This window comes from Leishmania panamensis (assembly GCF_000755165.1).
Source record: "Leishmania panamensis strain MHOM/PA/94/PSC-1 chromosome 21 sequence".
NCBI classification, from domain to species: Eukaryota; Euglenozoa; class Kinetoplastea; order Trypanosomatida; family Trypanosomatidae; genus Leishmania; species Leishmania panamensis.
Genome location: NC_025867.1, coordinates 269,060 through 285,737, shown reverse-complemented (window position 1 = coordinate 285,737; position 16,678 = coordinate 269,060). Strand labels below are relative to the sequence as shown.

At 61.0% G+C, this 16,678-nt stretch overlaps 2 protein-coding genes across 2 annotated transcripts, besides 1 other annotated feature; both read right to left on the bottom strand.

Annotated features, from left to right (window-relative positions):
* Positions 1 to 59: part of a repeat region that runs on past the window's edge.
* A 201-nt stretch (positions 60 to 260) lies between these two features.
* On the bottom strand, positions 261 to 9,179 carry LPMP_210900 (hypothetical protein; the record flags this gene model as incomplete). Its single annotated transcript, XM_010700575.1, has 1 exon — positions 261 to 9,179. One exon carries the CDS (start codon positions 9,177 to 9,179, stop codon positions 261 to 263), a length of 8,919 nt encoding a protein of 2,972 aa, XP_010698877.1.
* Positions 9,180 to 12,440: 3,261 nt separating this feature from the next.
* LPMP_210890 (protein kinase, putative) lies at positions 12,441 to 15,419 on the bottom strand (the record flags this gene model as incomplete). Its single annotated transcript, XM_010700574.1, has 1 exon — positions 12,441 to 15,419. The coding sequence occupies one exon, from the start codon at positions 15,417 to 15,419 to the stop codon at positions 12,441 to 12,443; it is 2,979 nt and encodes a 992-aa protein (XP_010698876.1).
* Positions 15,420 to 16,678: the final 1,259 nt, after the last annotated feature.

The window sequence follows — 16,678 nt, the reverse complement described above, 5'->3', positions numbered from 1 at the left end:
CTGGGCCCTGGGATACCAAGCACAGGGAGGGGAGGGGGGTCCTGCCCGCCATCAGGGGGAAGGCGAATGAGGTCTCAAAGAGGGGAGCACCACCTTATGCCTGAAAGACGTATGTGGGAAGGGGAGGGGAGGGGAGGGGGGCGGGCGAAGAAAAGGTGGACAAATGTGCTCCCGATGCGCGGGAGGGGGGTGGGGGTGGGGGGGGCACAGAGAGAGAGACCTGCAGCACCCTCACTGGCACGCATGGAGGAGGGGAGCAATCAGAGCCACGCACTCGCCCCCTCGTCACGGGCAATTGGCGAAAGTGCGGTGATCGTCATTTCCTGCGTGCAGCCCGCACCGGAGGCGCGAGTCGTGAACGACGATGGTCGCAGTGGCGCGGGCGCGGTAGCAACCAATGCGGTACGGGGGCCTGGAAGCTTCACTAGCGGCGGCCGCTTCGTATACAAGGAGGGTTTCGGTGCCAGCTCCCCGCCTATCCCTTTCTCCTCACCTGCCGCCGTGGCTGCGGCGGCCCTCATTCCAGCCGAATCAGCGACGCAGAGAAGCTCGTTGAATGGTAGCAAGACGTACTGCTCCGCCTCGGAGAAGAGGCATCGCAGCTCCTGCAGCTCTTCTTGGAGGATGCCGCCACTGAACGAATGCGTCGACGAATGCTCTGCTGTAGCTGGGTCACTGGAACCCTGCACTACGAAATCCAGCGTCCGCTCAACCGCCCGGGTGAGGGTAGCAGTGAGGCGATGTAGCTCGGCCGCCGTCGCTGCCACCTGCAGCTTATGCCTAGACGACAACGCCACCGTGGTAGGGCGACTGGCTAGCGGCGACGCTATCTCGTGCGAGCCAATAGCCATCATCACAGAGCGCAGCATCTCCTGCGCCGTACGCAGATGGTCCTCGACGCGGTGCGCATAAGTCGAACTGGCTTGACCAATATGCTGCACACACACTTGCTGTGCCGCCGTGAGCGCGGCACGAGGCGGCACAGCCGAAGCGCCCGCTCCGCTAATGTTGGCACCAGACGAGGCGGCTGCCCTTGGACCGCGTGGGGTGGGAGTAGTGTTCAAGCCAGGCGTGACGTCACTGGCTCCTGCCATGCCTGCCCGCAGAGGGGTGGCACCGCTCGCCGCACTCATGCTCCCTCCAGCACAAACCTCTACCAAGAGCTGCACCGCGTCCTCCTGCTGCACCAGCGCCTTTCGCAGGTCAACCAGTTGCTCATCCTCCGAGTCGAGGGTGTTAGCCGCAAACGTGAAGATGCTAAGCCGACGCTGCAGTTCGTCCATGACAGACTGCACCGCAGCACCGGAAGCCGCGGCAGTGGCTACAGCGGCCCTTGCGCCACTCTCGGTTGAGTCGACAGAAGTTTCGTGCGGGTGCGCCGCCACATCCACCAGGGTGCCCCCCTCGCCGCTGACCAGGTCCTCTGGGGTCATGCCCAGATCGGCAGCCGTGTCCTTGGCCATCCCCTCCAGCGAGGTGAGCTGGTACTGCGCTGTGTCGAGGTGACGCTGCAGCTGACGAGCCTGTGCGCGCAACGCACGACACTCACCCTCCATCACTACGAGATCCTTCTGCTTGCACTCTAGTGATGCCAAGGCGCGCTCGCGTGCTTCACGCGCATCCTTGATGCCCCGCTGTTCTTGCCGCAGAGCCTCCTCCAGAGCGTCGCAGGCTGTCGCGTGTTCCGTCTCCCAGCGAAGCCTCTCGCCTGCCAGCTGAGCCGCAGCCTCGCGCCGGCACCGCTCCAACTCGGCTGTGCGCTGCTGCAGCTGCAACTTAAGAGTCGTAATCTCTGCAATGTCGTGCGCCGCCTGCGTGCGCAGCGAATTCAACTCTGACTCGGCGGCCTTGATGGACTGCGCCTGCCGTGACTGGTGCGTCTCTGCGGCTGCCTTGCCGTGCGTCGTCGCGGTCAGCGCCTCCTCCAACCGAGCGACGTCGGCACGCAAGTCAGTCACTTCGCCCCGCAGTGCCTCCTCCGCCACTTCGTACAGCTCCACCTTGCTCGTCATGCGCTGACGATACTGCTCCTGGCTGCGCTTCATCTCCGCCACTGCGTCTTCAGCGTCATTCAGCTTCATCTGCAGCTCATACCGGTCGCGACGGTGATGCTCCTTCGCCGCAGCAGCAGCCTCTTGCTGATTGAGCAGCTCCTGACGCGCTTGCTTGAGGGTCTCCTCCGCCTCCGCAATGCCCTGCCGCAGCCTGTTGAGAGTATCTTGCTGATGCGCAGACGTGTTCTCTAGCATCCGCAGCCGCTCCTGCTTATCACAAAGCTCTTCGCAGAGCTGCGCGATCTGAGACTGCAACAGCGTCACCGTCTCCTCCTGCTCAGTCTTCGCCTTTTGGCACTGTTGCGTGGCCCTCTCCGCCTGCGCACGTGCGGCTTTGAGCTCTTCGCGGACGACGCGTACCTCCGTAGAGAGGCTGTGGTAGGTGCTATCCTGCTCCATCTGGTGCACCTCCGCCTTGGCGAGGAGCTGGCGACACTTGGTAACATCCTTCTGCGCGTCTGTGATGGCCTCCCGCAGCCGGTCCGCCTCCGCCGCATGGTCCGTCTTGAGCTGGACTATCTCCTGGTTCAGTCGCTCGTTGTGTCCATTGGAGGCGCGCAGGTGGTGCTGCAGATGCTCCACCTGATGCTCGAGGGAAAGTATCTCCCTCTGGCACGCGTCACGGGAAGCCGTGACCGACTGCTCCGATGACATCAGCTCCGTCCTCTCCGCTTCTAGCGTCTCAATGCGGTCACGTAAAAGTCGGAGCTGGTGATTCACATGCTTCTCCTGTGCCGCAATCGCCTCCGACTTGCGATGCAGGGCATCAACAGTGTTTTCATGCTCAATGCGGAGGGACTGCAGGGACTCCTGCAGTGTCGTGCACTCCTGCTGCAGCGCTGTGTTGCGCTGCCCCAGTCCCTGCAAATGACGCTCGTTGTCTCTCAGCCGCGTCTGGTCGTCTTCTATCACGCGGCTTGTGTGCAGCTCCACGTCGTGCAGGCGCGCCTTCACAGTCGCCAGCTCTTCCGCCTGCTGGGTAGCCTTTGCAGCCGTGCGCTCTAGCTCCTCGGTCACATTGGCAAGCTTAGATTTGAGTCTCTCTGCCGTGGCCTCGGTAGAGGTGTGGGTGCGCTGCAGCGCTGCGTGAGCCTCGAGGAGCTCTTGAAGAGTTTCGTTAAGCTCCTCGATGTGCTTGCGCGACACACTCTCGGTGGAGGTTGTCTTCTTGTGGAGTGCAGACAGCTCCTGCGCCGTGTCCATGAGGTCGGCCGTGCGCTGCGCCTGCTCGTCCTCGAGCTGCGCTAGTCGTGGCAGCACACGCGCCAGCTGCGCTTGCAGCGCTTGCGCCTCGTGCACCGCTCGATCCCGCGCCTGTACCGCCCTATCGACCATGTCCTGCAGCTCCGTGTGACTCTCGTCCTTGGCTTGCTGCAGCTGCCTCGCCGTGGACTTGCGCGTCTCAACCTCTGCCTGCAGGAGTGTCACCTCCTTCATCAGCTCCTCCTCTCGCTGCTCGTACTTGCTCTTCTGGATCTTGATGAGGGAAGTTGTGTTTGCCACCTCGTCCTGGAGAAGAGAAAGCGAGTGCAGCGTGTCGGCGTGCTGCAGCTCGACCACCTGAAGGTCACGCTGCGCGTTGAAGATGTCCTCACGGGCTTGACGCTGGGCTGCCTCCAGCTCGTCTCGTGCAGCAGCAGCGTCCGCCACGGCGGCGTTCTTCGCCTCCTCCGCCTTCTGCGAGGTCTGCTGGAGACTTTCGATGATCTCCTTCATCTGCTGCTGCTCCTCCTGCGCGTCGGCGATAGCGGCTTCGTAGGCGTGGCTCTGCGCCTCCGCCTCTGCCATGGCCTCACTGGCGGCCTTCTCGATGAGGTCACAGCGGTCGAAGATGTAGCGACGGTCCCTGCTTGCCGCTTGCAACACCGTGCGGTACGCGGAGAACACCTCCTCCAAGTACTCCTGCAGCGCGCGCGGGATTGTCACAGCCTTGGCCATTAGCAGCGCGTTGGCGTGCTCCTGATTGACGGACTGGGACATGATCACTGTGTAACGGCCCTGCAGCTCCTCATAAGCCTGCGTCATAACCGCGAGGCGCTCCTGCAGGTGCTCCATCTCCAACTGCAGCACATGGTTCGACTGCACACGCTGGGCAAGATCGTCTCGGATGGTGGTGAGTTGCAAACGTGCGCTGCGTAGTTCTGCCTCCAGCCGCCGCGTTGCCTGCTCCTTCACCTCCGCCACGCGCGCAGCACTCTTCACCTGCATCGAGAAGCGATCCCTCTCCTGCTGCAACCCATCCCGCTGTGCCGTGGCTTCACGCAGCTTCTCCTCGAGCTCCTCGCTTCGGTGGAGGAGAGCGTTCAGGCGCGCATCTGCGGCGGTGCCACCGCCTTGTAGTGCGCTGCCCTCGAATGCACCGGCATCGCCTCCATTGGGCCGGTTGCCGCTGCCGCCATACATGAGAAGCAACCGCTGCCGCTCCACCTCCCCGTGACTTCTCTTCAGCTGCTCCTGGAGATCCTGTTGACAGCGCAGCGCCTCGGCCAAGCGGTCACGCACCGTGCTGAGGTCGCGCTGCTGTCGCTGCGCCTCCAGCGGCACTGTCGCCGCAACAGTCTGTGCTACCTCAAGCTCGTTACGTAGCTCGTCCAGCTCGCAGTGCAGGGCGGCAACCTCCTGCGTGTGAGCTGCGTGCTGCTGGGTCATGGCCTGCTGCGCAGCGACGCGCACTTGTTCGGCGTCTCGGGCAGCTCTGTCTGCCGCGTTCATCGCCACCCGCTCGTGCTCCTCGGCACTGCGCTGGGCCTCTAGCAGCTGAGTTTTTACAACACGCTTCTCCTCCTCCAGTTCGACCAGACGCTGCTGCAGTGCATCCTCATTGGCCCGCTTCTCCTGTAGCGCTGCCTCCTGGTCCGCAAATCGGTCGCCTGCCGCGGCAAGCTGCAGCTTCAGCTGCTGCACCTGTCGCTCCAACATAGCGCTCTGCGCGTCACGCTCCCGCAGCGCCGTCTCGACGCTGGAGGCCCCCTGCTGCAGCAGTTCCGATAGCTCTTCGTTGAGGTGGTTAGCGCACGCAAGTTCATCACGTGCAGACTGCACTTGTGAACGCAAGTTATTCACCTCAGCGTGAAACGCAGCTTCCGTCTCGGAGTGACGAGCCGTGACGTCGCGGAGTTTATCGGAGTGAGCCTGCGCGTCGGCCTGCGCTGCATTGACAACTGTGTTCATCTCTTCTAGGCGCCGGTGAAGCGTGGTGAGCTGCTGAGCGGCTGCGTCACGCACCGCCTTGCTCTGCTCCTGCCGCATTGCCTCCTGTTCGCAGAGGCGGCACTGCAGTGCACTGATGTCCTGCGCGAATGAGTTGTACTCGTACTGCAGTTGATCAAAGCGCTTAAGGAGCGCAGCATGTTGAGCCTCCCAGTACTGCGCTTTTTCCTGTGGCAACAGCGACGACTCCGCCACTCCTTCCTTGCCAGTGGCACCATCACCGCCTGTCTCCCCAGAAGAGGCGAGAGCGCGCAGATTATCCTGATGCCGCTGATCCAGCTGGCGGGCAACTACCTCGAAGGAGTCCTCCTGGTTGCGGGGACGCTGCCTCAACAAGTCCTCATCCTTCCCTCGCAAAGCCTGCGACTCCGTTGCATGAGTAGCCTGGGCTTCTGCTAGGGCTTCTGTGAGCTGCGTCACTCGCGCCATCAGTGACGCGGCGGTCTCCTGCTCGCCCTGACGCTCCTCCTCTGCCGTTGCCGCAGCTTTGTGAGCCACCTCGAAGTCGGCAGCGTACTGCTGCTCCATTGCTGCAATGCGGTCAGCCGCGGCCTCGGCGAGAGCCTGTAGCTCTTCCTCGTGCTGAGCATCTGCTTCCTTCAGCTGATCCTCCAGCTCCGCGATGCGCGCGTACAGAGCAACGGTGTCCTCTGACGCGGCGGTTGCAAAGGGGGACTGAAACCTACCGGGATCATTTTCGTGAGTTGGCGCTGCTGCTGTTGTCACGGACACGTCGTGATCACTGAGGTAAGCAGAGCCGAGACTGCCGCTCTCTGCAGCATCGCCACCAGAGCGTGATGAGGAAGTCGTGGACGAAGACGCGCTCTTGTCGCGACTTCCTTGCATGTTGAGTCGCTCCCGCACTGCCGTTGGCACCGAAGAGGCTAAGGAGGTTGTAATAGTGCGCGTCTCTGCTTCGTCGCCAACGCCGCCGTCCGTGCGTGCCGCAACCGACGTTTGCCGGGGCTGGCGAGCCAGCTCTGCCTGCAGCTCCACCACGATCCCCCGCAGTTCCACCACCTCTGCCTCAAGGCCCTGCCGAGCATCCTCAGAGCGGTATAGACGGTGCTGCGCATCAGCGTACTCCCGGCCCAGCCTCTGCATCGCGGCGCCACTGTCATCCACCTTGCCTTCCATGTCGACATTGTGGAATGCCTGCCGCACACCCGGAGCTGCAACGCGTGTGATAACCGAAGCGTCACACTCATCCGTGTTGTCGTCCTCCTCGTCACCGTCGAGGATGTCGCGTGAGAAGCGGTGAGCGTCGTTGAAGTCAACATCCTCATCCCTGCCAGCTGACGCAGCCCCATGTGTTTCAGACTCCTCGTCGGTGGCGAGCAACAGGGTGCAAGGCGATGCACCTCGCCGACCCTCTACATCCTCTGCCCCAACGCCAAAGATACGCTCGGCGCCGCCGTCTTCGTGAGGGCCGGGGTCCAGGCCCAACGTGTCTCCCGGTGCAGCCTGGTCACCGCTACCCATGTGAAAGGGCGCCAGAGGGTGCGGAGTGTTACCGCTGCTCTCATCACGTTCCACCCCCATCTCCGCCTCCGCCGCTGCCGACATCTCGGCGACTAGGACGGGTTGCTGAATGCCACCAAGGGTGGCCCTTGCCACGCTCTCCTTTGCGGTGAAGGCTGTGCTGACGCTGGGGTACACCAACGAACGCAGAAGTGTCATCGATGTGCTCGCGGGAGGCAGTGGTACAGCCGAGAACGGCGTCCCTTCTGCCACCTCGTCGTTGTCGGAGGACGAGTAGAAAGGATTCACGAAACTCGCCGAGGCGGTCGACATAGCTGCCGGGCGAGCAGTACTGTCAAGGAGACGCGACGTCTGTTCAGCGCTCCTTGCCCCCTTCCCGTCGTCCTCCGGATTCCATCCACTCGACACAGCCAGCGCCTGGCCGCGCAGTCGCTGCACTTCGTCCTCTAGCGCTGATTTCTCCTCCTCGGCAAGAGCAAGCCGATGCTCAACCTCAGCATATTGCCGACCCAGCGCTTCCATCCCAGGCACCATGGTAGACACCAACGCCCCCTGCTGCTGACGCCTCATCTCTTCCAGCTCATGCGTCAGGTCCGCCACGTGCGTACGTAGGGCGCGCACGGTCTCCAACCAGTTGCCGCTCACAGCCTCCTCCAATCCGTTGTGCGCACCCTCCGAATACTTAGGAAGAATCCACCCGCTGTCGCTACTGCTGTGCATTGTATCCACTCGTAAGGAGCCTAAAGCGGCCTCCCCAGCCCGAAAAGCTTGAATAAGACGCGACTTCTCCACCACATCCTCCTGCAGTCGCTCAAGTTTCCCCTCAGCACCGGCAAGTGCATCCTCAAGGTCAGTCACACACTGGCGCACTGCTTCCAGATCGCCCTCGCTAGCTTTCTGAGCTGTAGTAGCAGTCTCACGGGCAGCCTGCAGCTCAGCGTTGGCGCGGAGCAGCTCCGCATTTGCAGCCTCCAGCTCCGCGATCCGCTGGAGGGCAGCATCCAGCCTGCCATCGTCCGCAGCCGGTGCAGCGGCGCACAGTGGACCACCGAACGGGTCCTCGGTGTCAGCAAACGGGTTTGCGTCCCCGGGCGCGGGCGGCGCAGCACCCGCAGTCTCACGGGCAGCCTGCAGCTCAGCGTTGGCACGGAGCAGCTCCGCATTTGCAGCCTCCAGCTCTGCCTGAAGGTGCACAATCTCGAGGCGAGCCGTATTCAAATCGCTCTTGCTGGTGTGGACGATATCCTCAGCCTCCGCTCGGGCAGCCTGAAGCTGTGCTTTTGCGTAAGAAAGCTGCTCCTCGAGTTCGATCAGCCTGCCACGCTGAACTTTCACAGTTTCGCCGAGAGCGGCAGCCTCAGCCTCTGCAACGTCTCTGGAAACCTCTGACTCAGCCCTTTGCTGGCGTGCAAGCCGCAGTTCCACTTCGAGGCGGTTCATATCGAGTCGAAGGGCAGTAGCAGCACTGGCATTCGCTTCATCCTCCGCATCCCGTTGCAGCTGCTGAGCTTGTGCAGCAGCCTCGGCCTTCGCAACACGGTGCTTGTACGCTGCGCACTCCTGCTGCAAGACGGAGACCTCGTGCTGATGCTGGCTGGTGGCCTGCGTCCAATATGCCTGATTCGCCTGCTCACATTGAGCCATGTGCTCGTTAAACTGTTGAATTAACGCTTGCCTCAAAGTATCCACCTGACTCTTGGTGAGCCGCTCCTCTCCTGTTACGCACGCAGACGACTGCTGCGCGTGAAGCTGTGCTTGCTGCTCCGAGACGACGCACTGAAGGCGCTGCACCTCTGTGAGGAGGTCCTGCAGCTGCGAGGGCACAGAAGATGACGGTACTGCTGTCCCATCCATCGAAACTGACTTGCCAAGCGCTGACGGCGCCTCTCCCTCTACAGCTGCTTCCCGTTGGGCAGTCGGCGGATACGGAATGCCTGCGCTCGTGTGTGGAAGCTGCACAGGTGCTGAAGCAGATGGCATGGCACCGCGGCTGCCACCTTCGACACCCTCGTTGGGGGTGCCAATATGCAATGTGGAAAGGCGCGCCGTCTCTGTGGCAATGCGTACCGCAGTGCTCAGCATCGGCGCCGGTACATGATGCCCTCCGTTCGCAGCAGCAGCCTCCCGTGCAGATCGCAGCAGCTCTCTTCCTCGCTCTTGCAGGATGGTCACCTCCTCTGCGGTGTAGGGCAAGCCGTGCTCGGCTACCTCACGTCGGTGCTCGTCGAGCAGCTGTCGACCCTTCGCTCGCAGTGCCACCTCTCGCTCTGGGATGAGAGGTGGATATATCGGCGACGTGTTCCCGTCAGGGATGCTGCTACGGCAGGTGCTTTGGTGGTGCTGATACGGTGAGCTCGTCATCCCAGCCGGAGCGGTAACGTGTTGCAGCGACGATGCGCCACTACACGAGCGTGACGCGTTCGTCGACAACATGTGAACTGGTATGAGTAAGAGCGGAGGCGTGGCGGCACCACCAGAAGGACTCCTGTAGCAGAGCGGATTGCCACTAGCGTTGTTTTGCAGTACGAATCACTCTTCTTCGCTTGGAGATCCTGATCGCAAGAGAAGGATGGGACGGAGACAGGTGTGTGTGTGTGGGGGGGGGGGGGGGTGGGTGTGGGTGTGTGTGTGGGTGTCTCCATCAAGTATAGCGGGCTGCACAAATTCAAAAAAAAAACAAGCTCAGACAACACACAGGCAGACACGTACACCACAAGAAAGCTGCGAAAAGGCGCTCTCTGGTGTGTGAGCGGGGGGTCGATAGGTGACTGGACAGCCACTTACGTGCTGAGGGTGCGCTTACGTGTGGCTGTTCTGCTTCTTTTATTGTTTTTCTCTCTGAATATGAGCTGCTCTCGTGTGGAGGTAGAGAGAGAGAGGCATTCACACACACACAGGGGAGCACGAACGTGCACCACCACCACCACCACCATCAAAGTAGGCGAGTGTGTGATGTGTGTTGCATCACAGGTGAGCGGAGCAGAGATGCGCTCGATCCCATGAAGGGGACAAAAAAGCGGAGAAGGGGAGAGCGGGGGGGGGGGCAGAAAAGAGTAGAACGCCTATTCAAGGAGGCGGAGGGCGAGCACGTGGCGCGGTGGCGGGATGTGGAAAGCAGTGTGAGGTGGTGGGATGGGGAGTAGGCAGGACTCGCAGAAGTAATGAGTCGAACGCAGCGATGGCAGCAACGAGGAACAAAACAGACGAGAGACGGGAGTGAGTCACATGATGGCCCAGACTATTCCTCATGTCCCACTCTTCCACGACGTCACGTGACTGCTCGCACCCGCCAAACACACACCGCCTACCTTCCCTCTCAATCCCTCCAAAGTGAGCCCCCGTGTAGACGCAGAGGCGTACGGAGAGAGAGGGGTATGAACCTACATGAGAACCTCCTGCCACCACCTCCCTCCTTCGAGGTGCATCTCTCAATGGCAACCACAAATGCCCTGGACAAGGGCGTCGGAGACTTGCGCGCTGGTAACCCTTAAGGCGGTATAGCGATGCACGTCCGCAAGGAGAGAGTAGATGGCAGCAACGCGGAAGAGATAAGTGCTGGCAATGGATACGAAGTACTTCGTCTACTGGATCCAGCTCGCCGCGGAAAAACTCGCACGCAAGCTGCTGTGCGCTGCATCGCGGCCGCTGCTCCTCAGAAATCCACCTGAAAGGCTACTCTGGAGATGGCACTACCGTGTACGCGGCGGCGGTGGCGTCACCTTGCTTGTGGCCAGCAGTCGGGTGTGGTGATGACGATGGCGAGGATGCAAAATGGAAGCGGCATTCCTGCTCCCTCTGCCGCTGCTGTTGTGGCCTCCCTCTTGCGGCTCCATCAGACTCTCCCGTGCGCGTCTGCGGGAACGATTGTTATGAAAATACAGCTGCTTTCGCTTCTGTATTGGTGTTGAGGGACTCAGTCATCCGAGCCCGCAGGGGTGTGTAGCACCGACTGATACTCAGCACCCAATGTGTGCGCGACAAGGATGTACTCGTTTATGGTGGTCTGCGGTGCTTGCGACGTGGCCAAGGAAAGCAGAGAGAGCACAGTAAAGGAGTGCCGAGAAGCGCGGACACGGCGAATGCGAATAGGTCGTTGGCAAGACGCACCCAACCACACACAGCCATACGCACAGTCAGCGGTGATAGCGCTATGACACTGAATCCGGCTTTAAAGCAGCAATGGATAGGCTGAGAGATGAAAATGGGCACATCCGGGCGAAGAGGGACAAATTGGGGACCAAAACTGAAAGAGAGGAAAATATCAGACGCCCAGGTGAAGAGGGAGGGGGAGGAGAGGGGAGTACTCAAACGCCTGAGGAGGAAACACGCCGAAACACGAAGAGAGGAAGGGTAGATGAGGAAGGGGGAAAGGCAAAAGAGTGTGTTAAGAGGTTAGGCAGAGGTAGAGGCAGGACAGGGACGGGACGAACACACACATGAGAGTGCACGCGGCTCTCCATGGCCAGCAGAAAAGCGATCTATCGATCGCACACACAGCCTTGTCCAGCTGCCCACACGTGTGCGCGACTCCATGCCCTCATGTATTAACGTGCAAGTGCCGAGGAGAGAGGAGAGAGGAGAGAGGAGATAGGAGAGAGGAGGGGGGTATGTAGGTGGTTGCACGCGTGTGCGTAGGGTACGTGGCGACAGGCCACCGCCAGTACAGAGAGAGAGAGAGAGCGACTGCGTCCCTCTCTCTCTCTTTCTCCTTTCATGGCTTCCCCTTTCCCCGCTGACGGCTTTGATCTCTTCCTCCGTTTCAGTCTATCTCCCTATCAAGCTGAATGCGCACACCGTGTGTGCGTCGTCTCCTTGGTTTCGGTGGCTTTGTCGAAGAACTGAATCGAAGGAAGGCAGAGAAGGAGAAGCAGAGAGAGAGAGAGGGGGGGAACTCTAAGAAGCACCAACGTGCAAACACGAAAGAAAGAAAGGAGGAGGAAAATGGCGGGTATGTGTCCTCTTCGCTGGGTGGAAATGGCAGTGACGGCTGCAATGGGCCATGAAATGGCGTGGCACCCTCCCACGCCCACCTACACACACACCTGTGAAACACAGCCAGCAGTCATCAAGAGAGAGAAACAGGCGCACAGACACACAGTGAGAAAGAGTGAGAGCGAGCGAGCTCGAAAGGACGAGTAAAAGGAAAGCAAATGGGGAGGGGGGGGCGAAGAAAATGGAGAATTGGAAGCGGAAAAGAGACGCGGTGAGGAGACCAGAGAGCCAAAAGTGAGACGTCATCCCCGCAAAGGAGCGGAACGAAAAAGACGGCGACTCAGCAGCAGCAGCAGCGCAAGGCTAAAGAGAGAGAAAACAGATGAAGGGCACACACGCACGCACGCGTACTGGGGTGTGTCCCTTGAACGCAGAGGAGGAAGAGGGGTGGCTGGGCGGGCAGATGGAGAGGGCAAGCAGGAGAAGAAGTGAAAAAAAGGGTGAGGAGAGAGAGAGAGAGACGACCACGTTGGTGCACTGCCACCCGCCACTTTCTCTCCTCCCCCACTCGCACTCCCTGTCAGAAGACGTCAATGACGCTGTTTCGATGAGAGACACCCAAGGGCACACAAAGAAAGACAGGGAAAACGCGACTAGGATTGGGGGTAGAGAAGGGCCAACACCGTGCACTCCCTCGCCTCCCCCCTCCCTCCCTCGCCTCGCCTCGCCTCCCATCTTCTTCCCTTGCTGGGAATAAGAGTTCTAACTCGTCGACGAATGCGCGCTGCTGAGCACACGCGTCGCGGCGTGAAGCAGATTTTCGACCGTCCGAAGATCCGTCCGGTCAAGGGTCCCGAAAATAGGCACTTGAACGACGAAAACGAGGTTGGAAGCCGCGTCAGCGCTGGCGCTGGCTGCAGTAGCCGACACGGAATTTAGTGGCGGTGGCGGCATCAGATAGGACGCTGACTCGGTTGCAGGGGCAAGTAGAGGCGACAGCGCTGGGAGAGGCATGCACGCCGGCCTAGGCCCCTCTGCCTCCAAGCCAACCTCGGAGATCGTCAGCACCGCGCGCCGCAGTAGCACGCGCAACAGCGCTACGCCGCGGTGGGGAGAAATGATGCGGTCAGCCACCGTGGTGGGGCGCTCCGACGCCAGCGGTGGGGATGGCATCATACGACTGTGGTGCGCCCGCACCGTCGCCTCCTCCTCCTCTAGGCAGTCCGTCGGATCCAAGTCGTCGGCTAGGGGCGGCGGCAGTAGCGGCGGTGCCGAGTCCATCAGCACAGACAGCGCCTCCGACTGAACGTACTCCACTGCCTTGTCAAAGATGATCTGCTCTGCGCGAGCGCAGACGGAGGAGACGCGCAGCCTCTCTGCCATCGGTGGCGCAGGAGGCGCAGCGAGCAGTGGCACCCCCACCCCCGTCGACACCTCTGCATCCGCCGCGACATTGGAAATAGGTGTGGCAGAGGGAAATGCAGACATCATGACCCCCTCCAACGACGCCATCGAGGCGTCGCTCACGTCCGCGTCCCTCGGCTCCTCCACGGTCACCGCCGCTGGGGCCCCCTCGCCGCCGTCGTCGCCGCACGCTGCGTCGTCACCGGTAGTGGCCGACGCTCCCAGCAGCCGCCGTCGCCACGCCACGGCGCTGTCTAAAATCCGCGATGGAAGCCGCGCCGTGTAGGCGGCCTGTGCGTTGTGCAGACGTGTCATCAGCTGCCGCCACACGCCGTACAGCGCGCTTACCTCGCGCACCACGAGCCGGTGCCCGCCGAGACTGCAGCTATTCATCACTGTCGTGTGGCGCCAGCTGCAGCCGAGGTGCTCGAGACACTTCAAATATGCCGCGTAGCCGTTCTGCATCAGTTCCATCAGGTACGACACCAGCGTCAGACCACGTACCACGTTTAGCTCGTCCTGGAGTACGTAAAGGTAAGTCGCGTCCACGAAGGCGCGCACGGCATTAGTGATGATGTGAGGACCACACCCAGGTGGAAGTGAAAACGCCTCGGCCATCGCCGCACTTGACAGGGCGGTCGCTACTGACAACCCGCCCACGGCACCGAGCGCCGGCTTCGGTGCCCCAGTGTAGGTGCCGTGGGCGACATTGTGGACGGCATCCACTTCCGCGCACACACCCAGCACCGTCCACCTGGAAGGCACTACTGAGCGAGACTTGCGGTGCTTTTTGCATGAGCCTTCTACATTGGCTGCCTGTGATGTAGCTTCACCTGCATCGCTGTCGTCGCCAGAGGACGAAGACGACAACGATGGCTCAGGAGCCGAGCGGCCCTTCCCCCCGGTACCCACAGTTGGGTCGGCGTGACGGTGTGACCCCCCGGGAGCCGTCACGGCACTCTCAGCCCCGCGTGCGCCAAGAGATGCCGCAGCGAGGGAGTCCTTATCTGCGTGCGTGGCCGACAGGTTGCCGTCACCGGCGCAACCAGCGGCGGACGTTGCAGCCGCCTGTAGTCGAGTCTGCAGCGGCTGTTCGGAGCTGCGGCTCTCCGACGCCTCTGGCAGCGGGAACGTCAGAAGTGGCAACGGCGGCCCCACCTTCGCGTGAAACCACGAGTGCCGCAGCACATCCTCCACCGAGTACCGCTCAGCTGGGTTCGCCGCGGTCATGCATTGTACGAGCTCCAACCACGCAGGCACTTGGTCCGGTGGATACTGCCGTAGCTCCCGCCAGATTGTCCGCGGAACCTCCGACCGCAGCTGCGACTCCCACTTCACCTGCACACACAATCCACGCATCATCTCTAGTAGTACCATCCCAGCCGAGTACACATCCGCTTTGTAGTCGTACGGCTGCAGGGAAAGCCGCTCCGGCGACATATACATCGGTGTCCCCATCTCCGAGTGGAACAGCGGGGAGAAAGCGTCGGCCTGCTCGTCCTCCGCGCTACGCATCTCCTGTCTGGCGCCTTTGCCACTCCCGGCGCCGGCCGCACCGGCCTTGCGCATCTCCGGTGCCGGAGCAGCCTTGGCCATCCCAAAGTCGGCCAGTTTCAGCGTCGCCACCTCGCAGTCCGTCGAGGTGAGCAGCAGATTTGCGGGCTTGACATCGCGGTGAACGATGCGGCGCCGCTTCAATGTCAGTAAGGCGTTACAGAGCTGGTAGGTGAAAGAGCGAGCAACGTGGGCGGGCAGGGCACCACCACGGGCCTTCATAAGTTGTTGCAGGTCGCCGCCCTCGCAGTACTCTGTCACCATGACAAAAATGCGAGAGGGGCGACACTCACCAGAGGAAGACGACGACGGAGGCGGTGTCGCGGTGGCCACCGTGCTGCTTGCCTCACCATGTGGGGGGGACTTGAGCACCTTGTTCCATGTAGAAATGACGTGCAAGATGTTAGGGCAGTTGTCGGCGCGCATGTCGTACAGAATCGACAGCTCTGACGGGCAGCTCGGAAGCCTCGGCTTGGCTGGCGGGGCGAATGAGGAAGAAGACGGTGCCGTGGAGGACGCCGCGGCGGGATGGCTGCCCTTACCTTCGTGCCGGTCGGTATGGTGTGAGTGCTGACTGGCATGCTCCGAGGTTGGTGTGAACACCATAGGGACATTCTGCAGCAGCTTGACGGCAACGACGGTGCCGGAGGCGGGAATGAGACCGCGGTAGACAACGCCAAACTGACCGCGGCCAATTACATCGGCCTCGTTGTAGATCACCTCCGCGTTCTTGCCGAGGCGCACGTAGTTCCCGCGCCCACTGGCCGCCTTATTGGGCTCCATGAAAAAAGGACGGGGCGGAAGGCGGGGGAGAGGGATGTGATCGTGCACGCACACGCAGATAGCTCGTTCACAGTAGAGTGAAGTTGAGCGCAGTTTGGTGCCAGCGCACCAGCAACAGGGGGGGGGTACGCCACAGTAACGTTCAAAAAAGCAAGAGAGAGGGCGGGTGGTAAGTAGCTGCCAAATGGCGCTCCAACTCTGTGCGGCGAGAGGAAAGAAAAGGATGAAGCAAAACAACAGAGGGAGGGGTGGGGAGATGAAAAGGGGCAGCAGATGGGGAGTGTACATGTGTGCACATGTGTGTGTGTGTGTATGTGTGTGTGTACGCTCGCACCAGACAGCGAGAAAGAAACAGAGAGAGAGACAGCAGGGAGACGGCAGAGGAAGGATGAGAATGAAGCGGTCAAGGCGGGCACACACCCGCGCATGAGGGTATGACGGAGACCACGAGGGCATGGAAGAGAGACAGCGGAAAGGCAATGAGAGAAAGAGAGTGAAAGAGAGAAGGGAACAATGAGCCCCACACATGCATTAGTCGCGTGCTGTTGGGGGCGTGGATGGGTATGCTATACCAGTGGGGGGTAACCTTGATTCAATGCCCACCTGTGCAATATTGTAGACCCGAAGAGCGATGCACAAACCTACACAAAAATGAAAAACATCACTTCTCTTCTTTCTCTCTCTCTCTCTCTCTCCTGCGTTTCGCGCGCTCTCGCTTGCTCGCTATGCTCCTCCACCTCCATCACACACCACACAGTCCCTCTTTCAAGAATGATGCCCCCGCTGTGCTGCGTCGTTGCTTTTCTGTTATTATGTTGTATGTTAGCGAGAAAGAGAGAAAAGGGGGTATGTTGAATTACGACAGGGGGGGAAATGATTGTGCTCGGGTGTCTTTGGTTCATATTGTAGAGAATGGGAATGGAGAGAGGAGGGAGGGGAGGGGAGAGGGCGGCACTTAAACTCCATACAGACAGGCACACTTGCACAGACATACACACGCACAGAGAGAGAGAGAAGGCGCCAGGGGAAAAAGTGGGAGAGGAGGGGAGGGGGAAAGTGTGGAATTCGGACGAGGCGATCATGCCTTCAACTGCTCCCCAGTAATGCCTCAGACAAGAAATCCTCACTTGTCCCCTCCCCTCCCCTCCCCTCCCCCCCCCCCCTCCCTCCCGTCCCGTCCCTACCCACCACCCCTACCCTACCGTCCGTCCGCCGACGTACCTAACCGTACCGTACGTACCGACGTAACTAACGTACCG